The sequence below is a fragment of the Tursiops truncatus genome, chromosome 9 (genome assembly GCF_011762595.2).
Source record: "Tursiops truncatus isolate mTurTru1 chromosome 9, mTurTru1.mat.Y, whole genome shotgun sequence".
In the NCBI taxonomy this organism is placed as follows: domain Eukaryota; kingdom Metazoa; phylum Chordata; class Mammalia; order Artiodactyla; family Delphinidae; genus Tursiops; species Tursiops truncatus.
The window spans coordinates 64683533-64702996 of NC_047042.1; the positions used below are offsets into that span (position 1 = coordinate 64683533).

At 41.0% G+C, this 19464-nt stretch overlaps 1 protein-coding gene across 5 annotated transcripts in view; it reads right to left on the bottom strand.

Annotated features, from left to right (window-relative positions):
- Positions 1-19464, bottom strand: part of AOAH (acyloxyacyl hydrolase) — a 170637-nt gene that overhangs the window by 64187 nt on the left and 86986 nt on the right. For 4 of the 5 annotated variants that reach the window (XM_019925442.3, XM_019925444.3, XM_019925448.3 and 1 more), the window contains exons 13-14: positions 14606-14716; positions 8295-8386 (exon numbers count right to left, since the gene is read on the bottom strand). In XM_019925442.3, the coding sequence (XP_019781001.2) occupies positions 8295-8386; positions 14606-14716 (203 nt within the window). The remainder of the gene's footprint in view (positions 1-8294; positions 8387-14605; positions 14717-19464) is intronic. The other variant, XM_019925453.3, reaches the window with a different exon arrangement.

Genomic DNA, 19464 nt, shown 5'->3' on the forward strand with positions numbered 1-19464 from the left:
AGACCTGTTCCTTCCTTTGTCCGCCTTTCTCCCTCTTTTGGCTCTTCCTAACTCCACAAGCATGCTGCAGGATTTCTCATCTAACAATGTCTCCCTCATCTTTTATTCCCCATCAGCTATCACCTCACTTCTCTGCTCCCTTTGATAGTAAAACTCTATGAGTTGTGTATGCTCACCTGCATTTACTTCATCACCTCCTGAACCTATTCTCTCCAATCAGACTTCCATCTCCGCCCCACTGAAACGTTTCTGGTCAAAGTGTCCCCTTGATCACTGCCTGGACACCCAGTGGTCCTTCTCAGTTCTCATCTTCCTCTTCCTCAGGCACCATCTGGCTGATGGGCACTTCTCCTTTGGAAACACTTTCTTCACTTGGCCTCCAGGACACTAAATGCTTCTAGTTTTCTTTCCCCTTTGAGGGCCGTTCCTTCTCTTCTTTAACCTCTACGTGTTGACGTCCCCCAACCACTCTCCTCAGCCACATCTCTTTTCTACACTCACTCCCTGTAACAGAAATTCTCAATTTTTTTCTCTCAGGACCACTTTATGTTTTTAAAATTATTGAAGAAACCGGAGAGCTTTTGTTTATGTGAGTTATAGCTGCCAATATTTATATACTGGAACTTAAAACTTAGAAATTTGAAAGACCATTTAATTATTAATCACTTAATAATAATAAGCCCATTACATGTTAACATAAATGAAATATTTGTTTTCTGAAAAAAACATATTTTCCAACCTCTCCCCCAATTAGTGAGAAGAAAAGCATCATTTTACCATTTTGCAAATCTCTTCAATGTCTGACTTAACGTCAATAGAAGACAGCTAGTTTCTCACATCAGCTTCTGCATTGTCTGTTGTGATATGTTCTTTTAATGGAATTATATGAAGAAAATCCTGTCTTAAGTATACATTTAGGTTGAAAGTGAATAACATTTTAATATCCTTTTTAGATAACAACTGATAGCCTTCTTTGATTCTACACCAAAACTCAGCAAGCAGTTGTTTCTTAAAGGGTGATTAGTTGCAATATGGAATCTGAAATGGACTTTTTGCATGATGTTGCATTCAAGTGCATTGGTCTAGCTTGTACTTTGAATGGATCTTTCACCCAGGCATGATTTCATGTATCACAAACTTGTCATTTAGAAAATATTGGTTTACTGAGTTATGCAGATATTCCAAATGTTGATGCATCTTATGATACAATATTGAAAAATCATACTTGTTGCAAGCACCACGTATCTCATTAGAAAGGACTTGGAGTATTAGGAAGCTGTCAAGTTTATAGTAGAAGACACAACTTTTCAAAAATTCTAAATTTTCTCTGAAAGCTCAAATTTTATGATTGGTAATCAATACTGTCAGTTGTTTTCCCTGAAGTGACAAGCTCATTGCATTCATTTTAGATACAATACCTGCCATATATCCAAGTCTAAATAACTATAACTTGTTTTCCAGTCTTTTTCAGTAAGAAAGGTGTTCCATGAAAAACTGACTAATTCAGTTCTCAACTCTCTCACACAAGTGCTTTTCCTTAGAATAACCATCATATTTTGTTATGCAGCAGAAGTGCCCTATGCATACTTCCCGTTTCATCAGATGAAATCATTAAAAAATCATGCACTTACTTTAATAAAATTAATAATTTTTTTCTTACCTTATAGGTGACATTTTCAAGGGAAGATCCCCCCTATTCTTTAATCCAGGAGGTGTGGAGGTGAAGACCACAGTGACTCCACTAATATAGTTTGGTGCCACTGCTTTGATTCATGCTCAGATGTCAGCAGTTTTTTACACACCATTGCTTTTTCACCATCAGTTCAAAGGGCTACACAGTGCAAAAGGCAACTACTGTTTTAGCATTGTTGTGAAATAGATTTATCCTGTGGACCCCCTGAAAACGTCTTAGAGACCCACCCCAGGGGTCCATGGACCACATTTGGAGAATCACTGATGTAGACTATCTCTCACTCCAATCAGCCTCACCCAACCTCAAAGTGACCAACTCTTTGGCTAATTATTTGTTTTGCAAAGTATAATTATAAGATGGCTAATCACTTGCAATTATATCGCATGTAAATTTTGAATAATGGTTTTAATAAGGTTATTAAGCCTATTAGTGCTTCGTACTTACATGTCTTTTTTTTTTTTTAAACAGGAAATTAGGTTGGCAAATGTTAGCTGCAAATCCCTTCTCTCCAATTTTATGTTTTTAATGCCCCAAGTGACTAGGTTTGGAGTTATACACTGCTTTTCAAAACTGTTCTCTCATATAATGTCTATTGGGTTGGAGAGAATAGATAACCTTTAACACTCAGATTCTAGGACACCTCTCATCAAAGATGTGTGTTTAAATGTCCTTGAATAGCATTACTGTGCCACTTATAACAATGGCTTTGTCTATTTCTTTCTAAGCATTTGCTCTGTTTCTGGCCCCAAATAGCAAATTTAAGTCAGAAGCAGAGGGAGCAAGTTACCCTAGAAAATTCCATCTAGTTTGCACCCACTTATGTTGACCCACTGGTCTCACTCTTAACTCTCTAGCTTGATATGGTAACTTTGGTCATTGTTTTTGGTTCTTTTGGCTTTTGTGACTTTTTAAGGCTAACTGCAGGCTTACTTTATTTTTTTTAAGTTGTGTCTGTTGCCCTGCTCTTACTCCCAGCTTTGAAGAATTTCTCTATCATTTAGCCCCGGCAGGCAGAACTCCACTGTCTGGACCAACTCCTGGCCTCACTTTCAGAAGGGGATTTGGATAACCATAAATTCTCAGGTTAGAGGCGTTGGGTTCAGGTGGTTATTTCTGTTAAGGATTTGGAGTCACCTGTTTCCCTCTCTGGGGGTCGCTTGGAAGAAATAGTATGCATCAAGGATTATAATGGAGAACCGCTTTAACTAATAAGCTGGTCAAACACCTAATGCAGGGCTTACTATGTACGAACTTGACTTCTATTGCACAGTATCCCTGGCCCTAGAGAAACATGGTTCCTAGAACATTTCAGGCTCTGACCCATAAACTTAGTCATATCTTTTCTCAAGGCACGGCTAGTTAAGGGTCGGAGAAAGCATATTTGGTGGAGAGAAGCAGGAGCATCTCTCTCCAGCAGTTTTCCCTAATGCTTCTAAATCAAGCAGCAGCATAAAGTAGGATGTGGACCTGAACATCATGTTGCCCTACAACAACCAAACCTGAATGTCAGAGAGAACGTCAGAGATCGGCAGGTGCAACTCCACTTCATCATATAAATGAAGTCCAGGGATGCTAAATGTTCCACCTAACAGCCACACAGAACCAGAACCCTTTCACCTGTAGACACAAACGTCTTCCTACTCTACCACACGGACTCACAGTGCTCTGGAATTTTAGATGTTGCATTTTGTTCTTCCTGTTTCATTGAGATATAGCTGACACACATCACCATATAAGTTTAAGGTGTACTGCATATTGATTTGACTTACATCCATCATGAAATGATTATCATAATAAGTTCAATGAACAGCCATCATCTCTTATAGATACAGCATAAAAAGTTATTTTCCTTGTGATGAGAATTCTTAGGGTTTATTCTCTTAACAATTGTCATATATAATGTGTAGTAGTGTTAATTATTTTATCATTTCGTACATTACATCCCTAGTACTCATTTCTCTTATAACTGTAAGTTTGTACCTTTGTACCTTTTGATTGTCTTCATCCAATTCCCCCTCCCCCTCCCCTCTGGTAACCACAAATCTGATCTTTTTCTACGAGTTTGTTTGTTTGTTTTTGAAGTATAATTGACCTATAACACTCTGTTGGTTCCTGATACACAACATAGTGATTCGATATTTTTATGCATTTCAAAATGATCACCATGATAAGTCTAGTTACCATCTATTGCCATACAAAGATATTACATAGTTATTGACTATATTTCCCACACTGTACACTTCATTCCTGAGACTCATTTATTTTGCAGCTGGAAGTCTGTACCTCTTAATCTCCCTTATCTATTTATGTATTGCTTTTAAGCAAGAAGTTCTTCCTTCCTGAAATTTTGGTATTGTTTTTTATCCTTCTACATGGATTACTGGGCCTTGGCTTCTTTAACCTAAATAGGATTTTCCTGTTACATTAATTGCTTTTGAAAGTGATCTGAACACAAATAACTATTTTTAATCTTTAAAAAATACTTTTTTCTTCTCACTTACTGTTAGAGTTCTCCTTATTGTCAGGGTCCCAGCCCCCAAGCTGCCAACCTCACAGAGGGCTTTTTGCTTTCGCCTTTGAACTACTCAATTTCTTTCAGAAAACACATGGTTTTAAGGGATATAACTTTTTGAATTTTCTGAAGCCTGGGAGTCAAGAGAACAGATTTCATTAATGTTGACTCAACTGAAGGATGTAAAGATTTGTAAAACTAAGCGGTTATGTTTGTCTTTTAATACATGCATGTAATTTCAATTAGAGTTATATTCATCTCATACAGGAGATACTAAATTTTGAGGGGGTGGAGGGCATAATGGAAGAAGAAAGGAAAGCAACCATCTTCTCTTCCAAACTTTTGCTTTCAAAGGTACATTTCCAAAGAACATTGTTAATACACAAAGCATGAGGCTGATCACAGATAATAGGAGGCACTTTCTAGAGATCCAGTTGAATAGAGAAATCCATAAATTCTACCCCACGTTGATAAGCATTTGGACTTAAAAGGACATTTGCTCAAAATGCCTATGGCAGCTGCCACATCTCTCACAAACACTGCCTCTAGGTCAGTGTTCTATTTATTCTCCTGACTCCACCAGAAGAGGACCCCCATCCTATGCCGATCTCTCTTTAGTAATTGTTACACACTTGATAACTCTTCGTTCTTTTAAGAAGACTGGACTAGCACAGGTTACCTGCAGGTATAATTTACATGAGAGTATATGAGAGTTTAATAGGAGCTACTGCTACAAGGGACATACCGGATGGTGACACACAGGGACTGTCATGCTGCTGTGTTTTTGCTTAATGGGGGATCCATTGCAACTCTGATTCCAGACAGATAATTTCCCTTTTTATCAAAGGGAGTTAAATATATTCTTCTCCATTCCAGCTAAACGGCAGAGAACACAGGCACAGTACACAGAAACAGGTGGCAAAAGAGCACTAAGAGAGAGATAACTAGAAAAATTGGGCCACAAAAGCATAGAGAAAAAACCCCTGCAGGGCAGGTGGCCAACCAGCTGAGGTGCGCATCTCCTTAGAAATACAGCTGGTAAGGATAATGCTTAGAGTCAACACTGAGCAAGTTGCATGAGCAGACTGTTTTGTAAATAGCAGTACAGAGCCTAATACAAGAAGGTGTTATGTCAGCACAGACTAGCTCACGATAGAGACGATTTTCACATAAGCTGCACCTAGACGGTTCCCTCCTTCGTGCCATGTGGTCAGAATCTCTCTGCATAGCCCTCATAAGAATTATAAACCATTTGTGTCTGATGACTTACAACTTTTCCTCTGCAAAGCCCTCATAAGAATTATAAATCATTTGTGTCTGATGACTTACAACTTTTCCTCTGCATAGCCTTCATAAGAATTATAAACCATTTGTGTCTGATGACTTACAACTTTTCCTCTCCCTTTTCCCCCGCTGCCTCTCTCCTAAGGAAGATCTATCTGCCTGCTGGGCTCTCATAGGATGATGGCTGGCAACTGCAATAGGATTGGCGAGCTAGCAGGATTTCACATTGATAGCGGAGGAACCCCCTGGTCTGAGGACAGAATAGAGGCAGAAAAGAAAGAGGGACACTGGCTCCCGCTCCCACCGCCCAACAAAAACTGAAAACAACTGAACAGAGTCTGCTTGGGAGCAGGCGCTAAGTTTGGGTAGAGGTTTTAGGAAAATTACATTTAGGACATGTGGGGCAACTATTGGTGTGTATGAGCTGTAAGTGGAAAAAGATGAGGAAACAAGTTTTCATCATTTTAGCTGCACACGGGAATGGATTCCCCTTTCATTCTTTGAGTGTCTCCAGTGAAGGTTTAAACTATTTAACAATTAATTTTAAACATCAGACTAGTATTTCTTCAATGGCAACTTCATGAGGCTTTAGGTCAAAAGGTGGGGTTCATATGTAAATTTAAGCTTCCATTAAAAGTATGGTAAACTGTGTCCATTTCTCAGTCATAACTAATTCTTTTTGTTTGTCATAAAGGCCTGGATTTAGAGAAATTTCCAAGTACTTTTATACATAGATAGCTGGATTGCGTGGAGGGTACTTAAATAATATTTTCTCAATTTTGATGTTGACAGTGGGGAGATAAACAAGACTGCTGTCCTCAATGCTGCTTTAGGCAGGCTATCTCTGGACGTGTTCCAGGTGACAAAGACAAACTTTGGTCTTTGTCGGGGCCTCAGACCACTGGGAGTATGAGGGCCCTAGGAAGGGACAATGGGCACATGATCAACGTCTGAAACAATGCATGCCACCTCTTCACGTGGCGAGGGCATCTTTGGTTCTTGGTTATTTCCTCATCCTAGAGCTACACTCTCAAACACAGGGACAATGGCTAAAGGGGGTCGCGTTCCCACAGGTAGAATAAAAACAGCACATAAAAGTTGGAAGTTGTGAGCTAGGAGTGCCTTGGTTCACCAAATTATTCTCTGGTTCCATTATTCACAAGGTTCCATGACCGCGGATCCTACCACTTCTTATTCACCTGTGGCCTTGGTCAAGTTTCTTAGCCTATCAACTTAGCCCTTAGATTCCTCAACTTTGAAATGCAGAAAATAATACCACCCACCTCACAAAGAGATGAAATGAGAAAACCTCTAAATAACACTCAGTACAGTGCTTGGTATGTAGGGAATGCCTATGAAGGTTACTTCCTATTATCTCTATTAATCATACTGTAAGTATTGTTACACTTAATGGCAAGGACTGACCTAATTTTCTTTACATGATTAAATGTGAAAATCTACACCTAAACTTGAAGACACATTTCTTTTACTTTCCCTTATACTCACGAATATAAGGGAAATTATGATTTCTATATAAATATGAGTGCCATTTCCTGAAGTTTGGTTATCTTTTCTAGCTTTTCTCTACCTTTTTCATTGTCCCCATCTCCTAAATCCTTTCAGGTTTGAGCCCCTTGCCAAACACCCCAAAAGGAGGTGGCTGTTGACCATTTCCATGAATTCTTCTTTCATTATTGACCCCTGTAGCTCTGTGTTGACAGTTGTCTTTTGGCACATTTAACCCATATTAACAATGTTTGCACATTTCTCTCATCTGCCCTCCTTGATTATAGTTGACTACAGAGGCAGGATGAGCCTTATTTATCTTTGAAATAGCTACGGCATCTGTGCCTTATTAGGTAGTAAGTATTTAATAAGTATTTTTAAAATGAGTGAGTAAAGATAAGAATAAGTTATTCAGGATATGCGAGGTCGTCTATTAAATTAAAAAATGGGGTGCTCAAACTCTAAATGGCTGTCCCCAGGCCCCAAGAAAACACCCAATCCCACACAGCACGCTGGGTTTGTGTTCACTCAGACTCGCCATGCATCTTCTCTACTTTCAACTCCAGAGCATTAAAACCAGGATGATTCTAAGCCATTGAGACTTGCCTGTTGCCTTTTTTTTTTTAAACAGCTCATGCAGCTCAATATCAAAAAAACAAACAACCCAATCCAAAAATGGGCAGAAGACCTAAATAGACATTTCTCCAAAGAAGATTGCCAACAAACACATGAAAGAATGCTCAACATCATTAATCATTAGAGAAATGCAAATCAACACTACAATGCGATATCATCTCACACCAGAATGGCCATCATCAAAAAATCTACAAACAATAAATGGAGAGGGTGTGGAGAAAAGGGAACCCTCATGCACTGTTGGTGGGAATGTAAATTGATACAGCCACTGTGGAGAACAGTACGGAGGTTCCTTAAAAAACTAAAAATAGAACTGCCTGCTGCCTTTTAAAATGTTAATATATGAGAGTAAATAAGCAAGTAAACTTCTTTGTCTCTTGAGGCAGAAAAATTCAGTGTTGTGCTTGAGAATTTTTCATCGGAGGTCAACTCTAGAGCCCCTGAGCAGGAACACCCCTCCTTGCCAGCAGGGGTAAAGTCTAATTTGCATAAGCCCCACCACACGGTAGACTCTATGTCAGTGGTGGGTTTGTTGTTTGTCACTCATGTTCCAGAAGCAATTTCTAATAATTCTCATTTCAACATCTTGGGGACAAATCTCATCTCCTGTTGTTTCCTTACATAGACATATTGAAATGTTTGAAGGTGTGCAAACACACATACCCGCTAGTGGAGTCCAGAAATCCAGTAGTGCCAGAGAGTTGGGGCCAGTCGAGCTCATTGGTAAGAGCTGTTGGTAAATTGAAGAAGGATTTCTAAAGGAAAAATAAAGTAGAAATTATCAAAATGATCACTTGTTTTCTATAAGGAGTAAGATTATCTATTGCTCAGGCATTGTGGTCTGTCTGCCTCTCTCTCACTCTCTTTCTTAATCTCTTTCTTTAAGGGCCTTTGCATTTAAAGCTTATACCTCTTAAGGTTAACCATCATCAGAAAATTCACAAGGATCAGCATTATTCATGAACTTGCTTCCATTCAGCTCCTGGGAAAAATGTAGAACGCATGGCAGCTCTTATTCATCCCTCTTCTGAGAGACAGATAAACGTTCCACTCTTTAATTTCTGAGATTTTCTCCATTTCTAAGGCTAGATAATCAGAAAATTGACTGTCTGGAAAGTAATAATACCCAAGCCTCCAGCAAATATGCCTTCCTTGAGTTCAAAGCTATGCCTTCAGTCATTAGGATGGTGCCTCCTGACCTCCTTGGGTGGGTGGGTGGTCCTCAGACACCTTTGAAAAATCTAATTATGGTTCCTTTCTTCATGAAGATGCACATATACTCAACATGGCCTATGACTTCAAGGGGTTCACAGAACTCCTGCAACTCTTGCATAGACTCCTGTTCAAGAACTCCTGACATAGAGTGTTGACAAAATTAGAATTCCTTTGAACCACATTCTATGACTTGTGCAAAATCACAGAAGAAAAATGTTGCCAGCTGTGTCTCCTGATTGTTCCTCCTCCCCTCTGGTCTAATTCCTAGAAAAGGCTTATCTAGATTAATGTGTTCAGAATAGGGTTGCCAGATTTAGCAAGTAAAAATACAGATGCTCAGTTAAATTTGAGTTCCTATGAACAAGATGTGGTACATACTTTCAGCAGAATACTACTCAGTCTTAAAAAAGATGGAAATTCTGACACATGCTACAACATGGATGAACCTTGAGGAAATTATGCTAAGTGAAAGAAGCCAGTCACAAAAAGACAAATACTGCATGATTCTATTTGTATGAGCTATCAAGAGTAGTCAAATTCACAGAGACATTAAGTAGAATGGTAGTTGACGGGGACTGGGGGGAGTCGAAACGGGGAGTTGCTATTTAATGGGTATAGAGTTTCAGATTTGCAAGATGAAAAGTTCTGGATGTTGGTTGTATAACAGTATGAATATACTTAACACTACTGAACAGTACGTTTAAAAATGGTAAGATGGGGCTTCCCTGGTGGTGCAGTGGTTGACAGTCCACCTGCGGATGCAGGGGACACGGGTTTGTGCCCTGGTCTGGGAAGATCCCACATGCCGCGGAGCGGCTGGGCCCGTGAACCATGGCCGCTGAGCCTGCGCGTCCGGAGCCTGTGCTCCGCAACGGGAGAGGCCACAACAGTGAGAGGCCCGCGTACCGCAAAAAAAAAAAAGGTAAGATGGCAAATTTCATGTTATGTGTATTTTACCACAATTTTAAAACAGGAATATGCAAAAAGTTGAATTGAAATTAAACGGGATAATTTTTAGTATTAGTATGTCCTGGGCAATATTTGGAACATACTTATACTTAAAAAATTATTTGTTGTGTATCTAAATTCAAATTTAAGTGGGTGTCCTGAATTTTACCTGGGAATCCCAGTTTGGATAAAATCTCAGAAAGCCAATGATCCCTTTTTGCCTTGGCTGACAGGAAAACTCAGTGCCTGGTTGCAGGAAGCAGTTTATTTCAGGAAATAATGTCATCTCCTCCATGTTCTCTGTGTTTCCCAACCTTGAAAACACATGCCCCCTTTGGATGAACATGAAAGCCTTGAGTCCACCTTCAATCTTATTTTAAAATGGAAAAGGAATGACAGATAATACCTAAGACAAATCACATCAAAGCAATTGTAGCACTGAATAGGACTTTTCAAGTGGCCTATGGTCCTGCCCCCTGCTCACTTTCTCACCCATGATCATCCTTGCCTTGTCTCCTAGAGAGACTCTGAATATGGAGGCTGTGAGGGAAGGAAAAGCCACATTTCTCTCTCCTTAACCATTCAAAAGTGTATCTTTATTGTTTTTTCTGATTGCAAAGTAGTACATGCTTCTTATAAAAATTCAAACATCATAGTAATATACAATGTGGAAATGAAAGTCCCCCATCACCTCTCCTTAAGAGATAACTATTATGAGATAACCACTGTTAACACTTTGTATTATTTATATGTATATAATATATAATGGAATCTACTCATTCTTCCTACTTCAGAGTGTGTGATAGTCCCTACTATCCTATAGAGAATGAGTACTCAAAAGAAATAAAATAAAATTTGTATTTCTCAGTTTTGGACTGCTACTAGTTGGATGTGTTCCCACAAAAGTTGGGTTAAAGGCCTAACCATCAACGTCTCAGAATGTGACTTTATTTGTAATTGGGTCATTGCAGATGTAATTAGTTAAGTGAAGATGAGGTTGGAGTAGGAAGGGTTCCTAGTCCAATATGATTAGGGGTTCTTATAAGAAGAGGAAGAAGAGAAGCTAGGAAAGAGGCATGGAACAGATTCTCTCTCAGATCCCTCAGGAAGAACCATCCTGCTGACATCTTGATCTCCAAATTCCAACTTCCAACTTCCAAAACTATGAGAGTAAATTTCCTTGGTTTTAAGTCACCCAGTTTGTGGTACTTTGCTGTGGTAACCCTAGAAAATGAGGACATGGCCTGAATTGGACAATTTGCTTATAGTTCTTATGATTCAGGGGTCCAAGATATAAACCCTTCTATTATGCTGACTTCTCAAAGTAAGTCATATAATAAATACGTTCCACATGCACTGGTTATCCCATGGTGCCTTGCACTCTTTTCCATGGCTCTGTGAGCTTCCTTCACTCCCCTTTCCTCAATCACCTCCCCCTTGCACATGTCAATCCCAAGGTCCCCAGCCTTATTCTTATCCCAAGTGTGATTTCCAGCACAGTAGGGGCTGGAAGTGGATGGGAGGTGGTTGGGAAGGACGGCTTCTTGGGATACATCCGTATTCGTTATGATTTATCCCCGTCAAAGGAGCAGAAACAAACTCATGGAAAGGTGGCTTCCAATAAGTCTCGGAGCACCGTGCAATTCCAGTGACTGACACTTTGTTCCCCCTTAGCAAGAAGCACCCACCACATTACCGTGGTGGAGTTTTTTTTTTTTTTTTTTTTTTTTTTTTTGCGGCACACGGGCCCCTCACTGTTGTGGCCTCTCCCACTGCGGAGCACAGGCTCCGGAAGTGCAGGCCCAGCGGCCGTGGCTCATGGGCCCAGCCGCTCTGCGGCATGCGGGATCCTCCCAGACCGGGGCACGAACCCGTGTCCCCTGCATCGGCAGGCGGACTCCCAACCACTGCGCCACCAGGGAAGCCCACCGTGGTGGAGTTTTGAGCAGGAACTCTCTTTTAGTTTTTGTTCCTCCTGGCACTATAACTCAAATGTTTTCTCTTATTTTTTTCCGTAGGCCTTTCTGCTTATAATGTGTGCTTATATATTCAATTCTGCTAGAGAAGACAAGAAAAACACATAGAATAGATGAAAATCATAAGCTGTGGTAAGTCGAGATAGTGAGCAGGCAAGTGGTTTGTGAGATGCAGGCAGAATTTATGCGCTGTGTTAAGTAAGTTAGCAACCTGTAAAAACATGTTAAAACTTAAAAGAACGATACAACACTCCCCCACACCACCCTCTCACATTTTTCTCAGTCATCCGCACAATGACAAGCCCAGATTTGGGAAACTGGGTTTGGAACTGGGCTTCTGATTCTGGGTGGGTCTGCTCTCTCTTTCAGAAGAAGTTGTTAGGCAAGAACTCTGCTCACATAGGGAGGTGTGCAGCCTGGAATAATAATGGCGGGGATGGTAGTTCTGAAGTGTGCCAGCAGAGTGGGGAAAGGGCTCTGCTCTAGGAATTAGGAGATCTGACTTCTATGTCTGGCTCTACAAATACAGCAAAACTTCATGGTTTGGATATGACACTCTGGAAACAGGTTCCATACTTCACACAGCCCCCATTCTCAATCAGGGGCGGGTAAACAAATTTTATCTCCCTGGTGGGGGATGAAAAGATGTTGAGAAAGGGGTAGGACCAGTGAGGAAATGGCCAGCCACCCTGTCTTGAGAAGTGGGGTCTCCATGTCCCCAGCATTCTCCCAGCTCAATCTTTCTGGATCAACCTGAAGAAATGGTCTCAACTACCTGGGAGAATCCTGGACCCTTTGCTCTTCAAGAAGCCCCCACCATCTGTGGAACCATCCCGACCAGGTGCTGAATTATGGCTGGGATCAGGGTGGGTTTGCATTCCATAGTTTGACCCTAGAAGGCCCAGGAAGGTAAACTGCATAGGTGTATCCTGGTTATTTGATTAACCTTGAAATAACGCAAATTTGTGTTTTCCTGGTTAAATATTTTCGACTTCACTTATGGTGTTACGGCAAGGTTTTACTACTACTAACTGTGCAAAATCAAGGAAAATGTAGCTTTACCAGCGTTCCAGCTCTGACGTCTCTCATTATATCCTATCCACTTCAATAAGACTGTTGGGAGGATCAAAAGACAGTGAGAGAAGCAGGTTGACAAGCAGAAGGCCTACACTATGTAAAGCATCATGTTTAGGATGGATCACCTAGTCCCTCCCTTTCCAAGTGGATCGTCCCAGGTTTTAAGAAGAATAAAGTTTATTGACAGATAATAGAAAAGACTTGAGCAGACAAATGGAAGCCTCTACCTATTTGTTCTTCCTTAGGAAATTTGGTAGCTAAAAACGAGAGGTAACAGCCAAAGGTTTTATAAACCTTAGCAAAAAGAGAATGTTTAAGTCCTATCACATTAAACACTAAAAGCCTTATTTAAGGAACATTATACTCAAGATACTTCAGGCATTTAAGGCAGGAAATATGCAAATTAAGATCTCCCTCATGAACTCCTGCTTATTCCTCTTAAGCATTTATGTTCTCAGGAAACTCATCTTAAATGTACCTTAAATGTGCATATGTGGAAAGACTTTATATTTACCAAGAAAAATTTTCCAGGCTTGTAAAGAGCATCAGAAACTCAATGAGTATTAAATCAACTACTGCATTGCTTCAAGTTTTCTTCTGATTTTATCAATGACATAAAAATGTTTTATGTCATAATTGGCAAGTATATACCATTTTTTGTGTAAGCACTTTTTGAGCAACCACTGTGTATCAGAAGCTGGATATTACCTCTTAAAAAAGAACAAGTACACAGGTCTACGGCTTCCCTGGTGGCACAGTGGTTAAGAATCCGCCTGTCCATGCAGGGGACACGGGTTCGAGCCCTGGTCTGGGAAGATCCCACATGCCACAGAGCAACTAAGCCCGTGTGCAGCAACTATTGAGCCTGTGCTCTAGAGCCCACGAGCCACAACTACTGATCCCACGTGCCACAACTACTGAGCCCGCGCGTCTAGAGCCAGTGCTCCGCAACACGAGAAACCACCACAATGAGAAGGCCGTGCACTGCAACGAAGAGTAGACCCCACTTGCCGCAACTAGAGAAAGCCTGTATGCAGCAACGAAGACCCAACGCAGCCAAAAATAAATGAATTAAAATAAATTAAAAAAAAAAAAAGAACAAGTACCCAGGTCTCATACAAACAGCAGTAAATTAAATGACCCTGCCTCAACCCAACTGAGATACTGAAAAAGGCCCTTTTAAGACGGCGCCTCCCATCACTCATTCTGGTCCACGGAGGATTTCTGTATTTTCTGTTGGTGGAAGAATCCCTTACATTGGGCAGCAGGGCCCAGAAAAACTACTGAGAAGGGAACTTAGAGGGAATTTGGATAACTTGCCAAAGTCACAGAGCTGGTAAACAGTGGTGCTGGGATTTGAACCCAGGTTCTGGTGGAACTAAGAAAGGAGAGGCTTGGAACAGGCAGGGGTCCTCATAAGCTCAGCTTTTGATAGCCCTGTTGTACCTGGTCCTTGCTTTTCCCTTAAGCTGCCAGATCTCCTGGAATCACAACATTGGCTAAGCTGGGTTTGCTAGTTTTTGAAAATGAGGCTTCCTGATTGCCTGCTGAGGGGACGGTCTCTCAGACACTGCTTCGGGTAAGAAGTTCAGAAGCCTATAGATATCTCTAGAGTTGTCTCCAGCTTTTCCTCCTCTGTGTTTCTCTTTTATGGAAGCCATGCATAATTTATAAAGAATGCAGAATGAGTGTTCTGGGGATAAGTACTGAAATGATACGTGGACCCTACACAGACACCTACTCACACACCCCACTCACGTTCCAGGGCCTGTTCTGGCCTGACACATGCTGGGGAAAGGCAGCCACAGAGAACAGTGCACTCTGCTGCTCTGGAGGTTTAGCTTCCAGCGGGGCCTGGCAGATGAAGTTCTGGGAGAACAAGGAGAGAACAAATCATTGGGTTTCTGCCTCTGTAATCTCAGGCTTAACTAGAGCAGGCAGCACTGTTCACTCAGCTAATGCTTTGATATAGACAACTTTAAGAACATAATGTAACTCTGAGTTAGATTTGTAAACTTTAGCAACTCATGTGCAGCGAGACGAGTCTGCTGTTGAGGTCCCTGTGGCCCTATGATTCATTACATTCAGAGAGAGAGAGAGAGAAGGAGATTAAGAAACACAGCAAGTGTCAGACTGGCATTCTGTTGACCACTGTGCCTTATTCGTGGAGTTCACAGTCTAGAGGGGCACAGGAAATAAACACTTCCCAGCTGAGTAACCTGGAAGACTTTCTTTAACTCCTCTGTGTCTCGCTCAGTTTCTTATCTATAGAATGGACAAATAACAGCGCCTATATCATTGGGTGGTTGAGAGGATTAGAAAAGCTAATCTGTGCCTAAAGTTTAGAATTGTAAGTGCTCAATAAAAGTTAGCTGTTAGTGGTATTCATAAGAAGTCCAGGGTAATAGAAAAGATCCCTATTCCACAGGTGGAGATTTGGGGAAGGAATCTTGAAAGAAATGTTATCCAGTGTAAGTCCTGTAAGGTCAGTAAGAGGGACCCAGCAGAACAGGGGTAGGGAAACAGAGTGTAAGCATTGGCTATGCCATAGGTGAAACCACAAGGCTAAATCCATCATGTTATATACAAGGAAGACCAACGAACTCCCCCACTCCGACCAAGCCCAAACACAAAACTGGCCAGTTATCTATTGCTATGTAACAAATTACCTCTGAATTCAGCAGCCTACAACATACTACCTATAAGCAGATCAGTAACAGTAACTGCTCAGCCCCAGGGATGAGGTCTATTCAATGCACATTTAAACTTCGACTTGAGCTAAATAAGCGATTTTCAGGGAAAAGGTATAGCATTTCATCTTTGACCCTGTGCCCGTCCAAAAACTTATGGAGCAGTGAAGATAATGTCAAATAAAGAATTCTAGCAAATATGACCAGTAAATATAAAGAGGACAGAATGGCAGGCAACAATCTTTCATCATTTTGCCTGAAAATAGGTCTTTTTATTTTTTTTATTTTTACCTGGTCAGCTCCTCTTAAGTCTTTTCCTTTTTCTATTATTTACTATTTAACTTCTAACCCCATGATTTATTTTTTCAATGAATGAGTGGAGGGATGCTTTTATCTAACTGCCCCATATCCAGTGAAAATGCATCGTGTAGTTGGACTTTTTCTACAAATTCAATTCCTTCCATCATCATTTCCAGAGGGATTGGAGAACTGTATCCAAATTCATAAAAGTGAGAAAACAAGAGTTTAAAATGTGAGCCCGCCTGCCGCCGCTAAGACCCGGTACAACCAAATCAATCAATCAGTCAATATTTTAAAAAAAATGTCATGTTCACAAATCAGTCTTTCATGGGGTCAATGAAAAAATTCTTTCACAAACAGAAAAAATAACTCCTCTAAGGGCCAGAAACAGCAACAAGGGGTGCTTATCATAAAAGTCTACTCAAGATACCATCACCGGATTTTGCTAAGGTTTAGTCATTCCTGAAGCAGTAGGCCGCTATTTGTCTGAAGCGGGGGTAGTTTTCCTTTGAGAGCTAAAATCCAGGCTTAGATTCTAGAAGAAGCCCAAAGTCCACATTCAAGCTACGGAGGTAAGGACATGGGAAGCCGTTACTGGGCCACCTCATGACCAGGCCTGAGCTGGGCTCTCCAACCCACTGTCTCACTCATAAAAATGATCTCATTTTCTTTCTCTCCTCTGTTTCACCTTCTACCAAGAAGCTGTCACAAAACCTCGCTCTTTCTATCCTTCCAACTTGAGTTAGTGCCGCCGTCTTCAGCGGCGTATCCCAGAATCTCGTGGGGAGGTTCTTTAAAATATGGATCCTGTTTGGGTAGGTTTGTGGTGGGGCCCTAGACTTCTTATTTTTAAGAAGTGCCCTAAATGGCTGCAGTGACTGGCCAAGTTTGGGAAAGGCTGCTCTACAGACTACAGCCGCTATTCAACATCATCCTCCAAGTGCCCCAGCCTCTTCTCCCGGCCCCGTCTCTCCCACCACTCAACCACCTGCAGCCCCTCAGACCTCCAGGCTTGTCACAAGCTCTTCCTTTTCCTTCATTGTCTTTATTGATCACTTGCTGCTCATCAATCAAGCATTAGCTAAATGCTGACCTTCTTGACTGCCCTGCCCTTCCTCTGTGAGGTACCCTCCTCCGACTCTCATCACACCTTATTATATGAGAGGAAAGCACATTTCCATCTTAAGTCACTAATTTGGAGATGCTTTCTTTCACAGCAGCTGAGACCATACCCTCCTTGATTAATAATTAGTCCTTTAAGAAGTGCTGACCTACCCTCCCTTCTTGCTGGCTAATATGTTATCAACGTGAGAGCATGACCTCTTTGGTGCTTCTGTTTTAAAAAATTGAATTATAGTTAATTTACAATGCTGTGCTAGTTTCAGGTGTGCAGCAAAGTGATTCTGTTATACATACATACATATACATATATACACATATATATTCTTTTTCAGACTCTTTTCCATTATAGGTTATTACAAGATATTGAATAAAGCTCTCTGTGCTATACAGTAGGTCCTGTTGTTTATCTATTTTACATATAGTAGTTCATATATGTTAATCCCAAACTCCTAATTTATGCCCCCCTCATCCCCTTTGGTAACCATAAATTTGTTTTCTATATCTGTGAGTCTATTTCTTTTTTGTAAATAAGTTCATTTATATCATTTTTTAGATTACACATATAAGTGATATCATGTGATATTTGTGTTTCTCTGACTTACTCCACTTAGTATGATAATCTCTAGGTCCATCTATGTTGCTGCAAATGGCATGATTTCATTCTTTTTTATGGTTGAGTAATATTCCATTGTGTATATATACCCTTTGGTTCTTCTTGATCTACTTACCTTTGGGTTCTTTATCAATCAGGGTTTAAATTCTTGGTGACGCTGTCCTCAATTTCTGCTTCTGGAATCTTTGGACCTTGTATTTCATAATTTCCCTCTAGGAATGATAGTTGAGCTCCTACCTCTGACCAATCCTCCAGTCATTGCCTTAAGCAGGAAATCCCCAGGATCACACAGAAGCCAGTCTTGACCCCCAGACCTTGGCAAGGGCTGGGCTGGGTAATTGCTGTCCTCATCATTTCCCCAGGAGTGGCATGGAGGGAACTAGTTGAAGGAACCAATGAGTGAACGGTATGTAGCAATCAATTCCAACTTTCCAAAATTATTTTTAAATGCTAGGGTTGTCCTCTTCCCACATGCCAACTGATTTGAGATTCTAAATGTCCCCCTATGAAGAGTCACTTCCATGAAACCTATTTTATGGCTGAGGAACTTGAGGGAGAGTGTAGCAAAATGGTAGATATAATTAACTAGAGGGCAAGGGATTGTTCTCTGGTCTTAGCAACACACTGGATTGCACAGGTGTTTACTGACACACTATGCGGAGATGTCTATCTAATGTGCTGGGGGAACAGGCATGTGGGCTGAGTAATTATAAATGCCTTTCAGAAGTATGGAGCTTAAAATAATTTCCTCTTGTAGTTTTTCATAACAACCAGTGTTTATGTCTTTTTAATTCTTGCAGAAGGCAGCGAGGGCTAAGATCACTGATGCTTTCAGAAGAATGAGCCTGCAAGAGCCCCTGACTTTGCTGGCAGGTAAGAGACCCAGATGCTCACCTTGAGCAAGAAGAAAAGGGCATTGAATTGATCAGGACTCAAGTCAACAGCCCGTCTGGCCTGTGCCCGTGAACAGGGAAAGGCAACACAAGAACATTCTGTCTCCTGTGGCCTGATTGCTATTGGAGAAAAGGATTCACCATGGGGCATACAACTCTCTTTTTCTGACAGAATAAATGAGAAATAACTAGGATTGGGGCTTCTCTCCTCATTGTTTAGCATCTTTAATCTGCCAGCCTGCAAGATGTCTGAGGAGCAGAAAATGTAATTTTGTCCAGTTTTACTAAACAACAGCTTTTCCTCATCGGAAAAAATAATTAAAAAGTACTCTGACTCTTAATATTTCTGGAGTTGACATGACGTTAGCAGAGATAGAATTTCCATATTTTATTATGCACCATGAAAGTCAGCCTTTATGCTTAATGGAAGCTTATGCTCACTGCTAAATCCAGAGAGCGGAGGCAGGGCGGGTTAGTGAGAGGCAGGGTGAGAGCTCAGATACTGCCTGTGTCACCTGTGGGCTAATAAAGAGTAGCCTAGGCTGATTTACAAAATCATCTCAAAGAGAGGAAAAAAATGCATAGGGGCCTGGAAGATCGGAGCCGCTTTGCTCTCAGGTGAATATGCATTTTCTGCAGCCAGATTAAGGGTACATTTTGTCCTTGACACAGCACGAAATTCAATCTGTGCCTACTTACCCTACAGACAACAGCTTGCCAGGGGTCGTGCTAAGATTTTATAATAGTACAGGCAACAGCCTTTGCTAGCAAAATAAACATTTGGGAAATTGTATTTCAGAATCACTTCTCCTTCCTTCCTGTCCGCCTCCCCGCAACTCGACATGCAATTCTGGTTCAGTGAAATGCAGCATTTAATATTTTGGAAATAATTTTCAAGCAGATGGGGAAGAGGCAGGAGGGCAGCATCTACTGCTGGCCTTGATGATCTCTCTACCTCCCCTTCTTCTGCAACAAAACAACTCAAGCAGTGATTGTTTT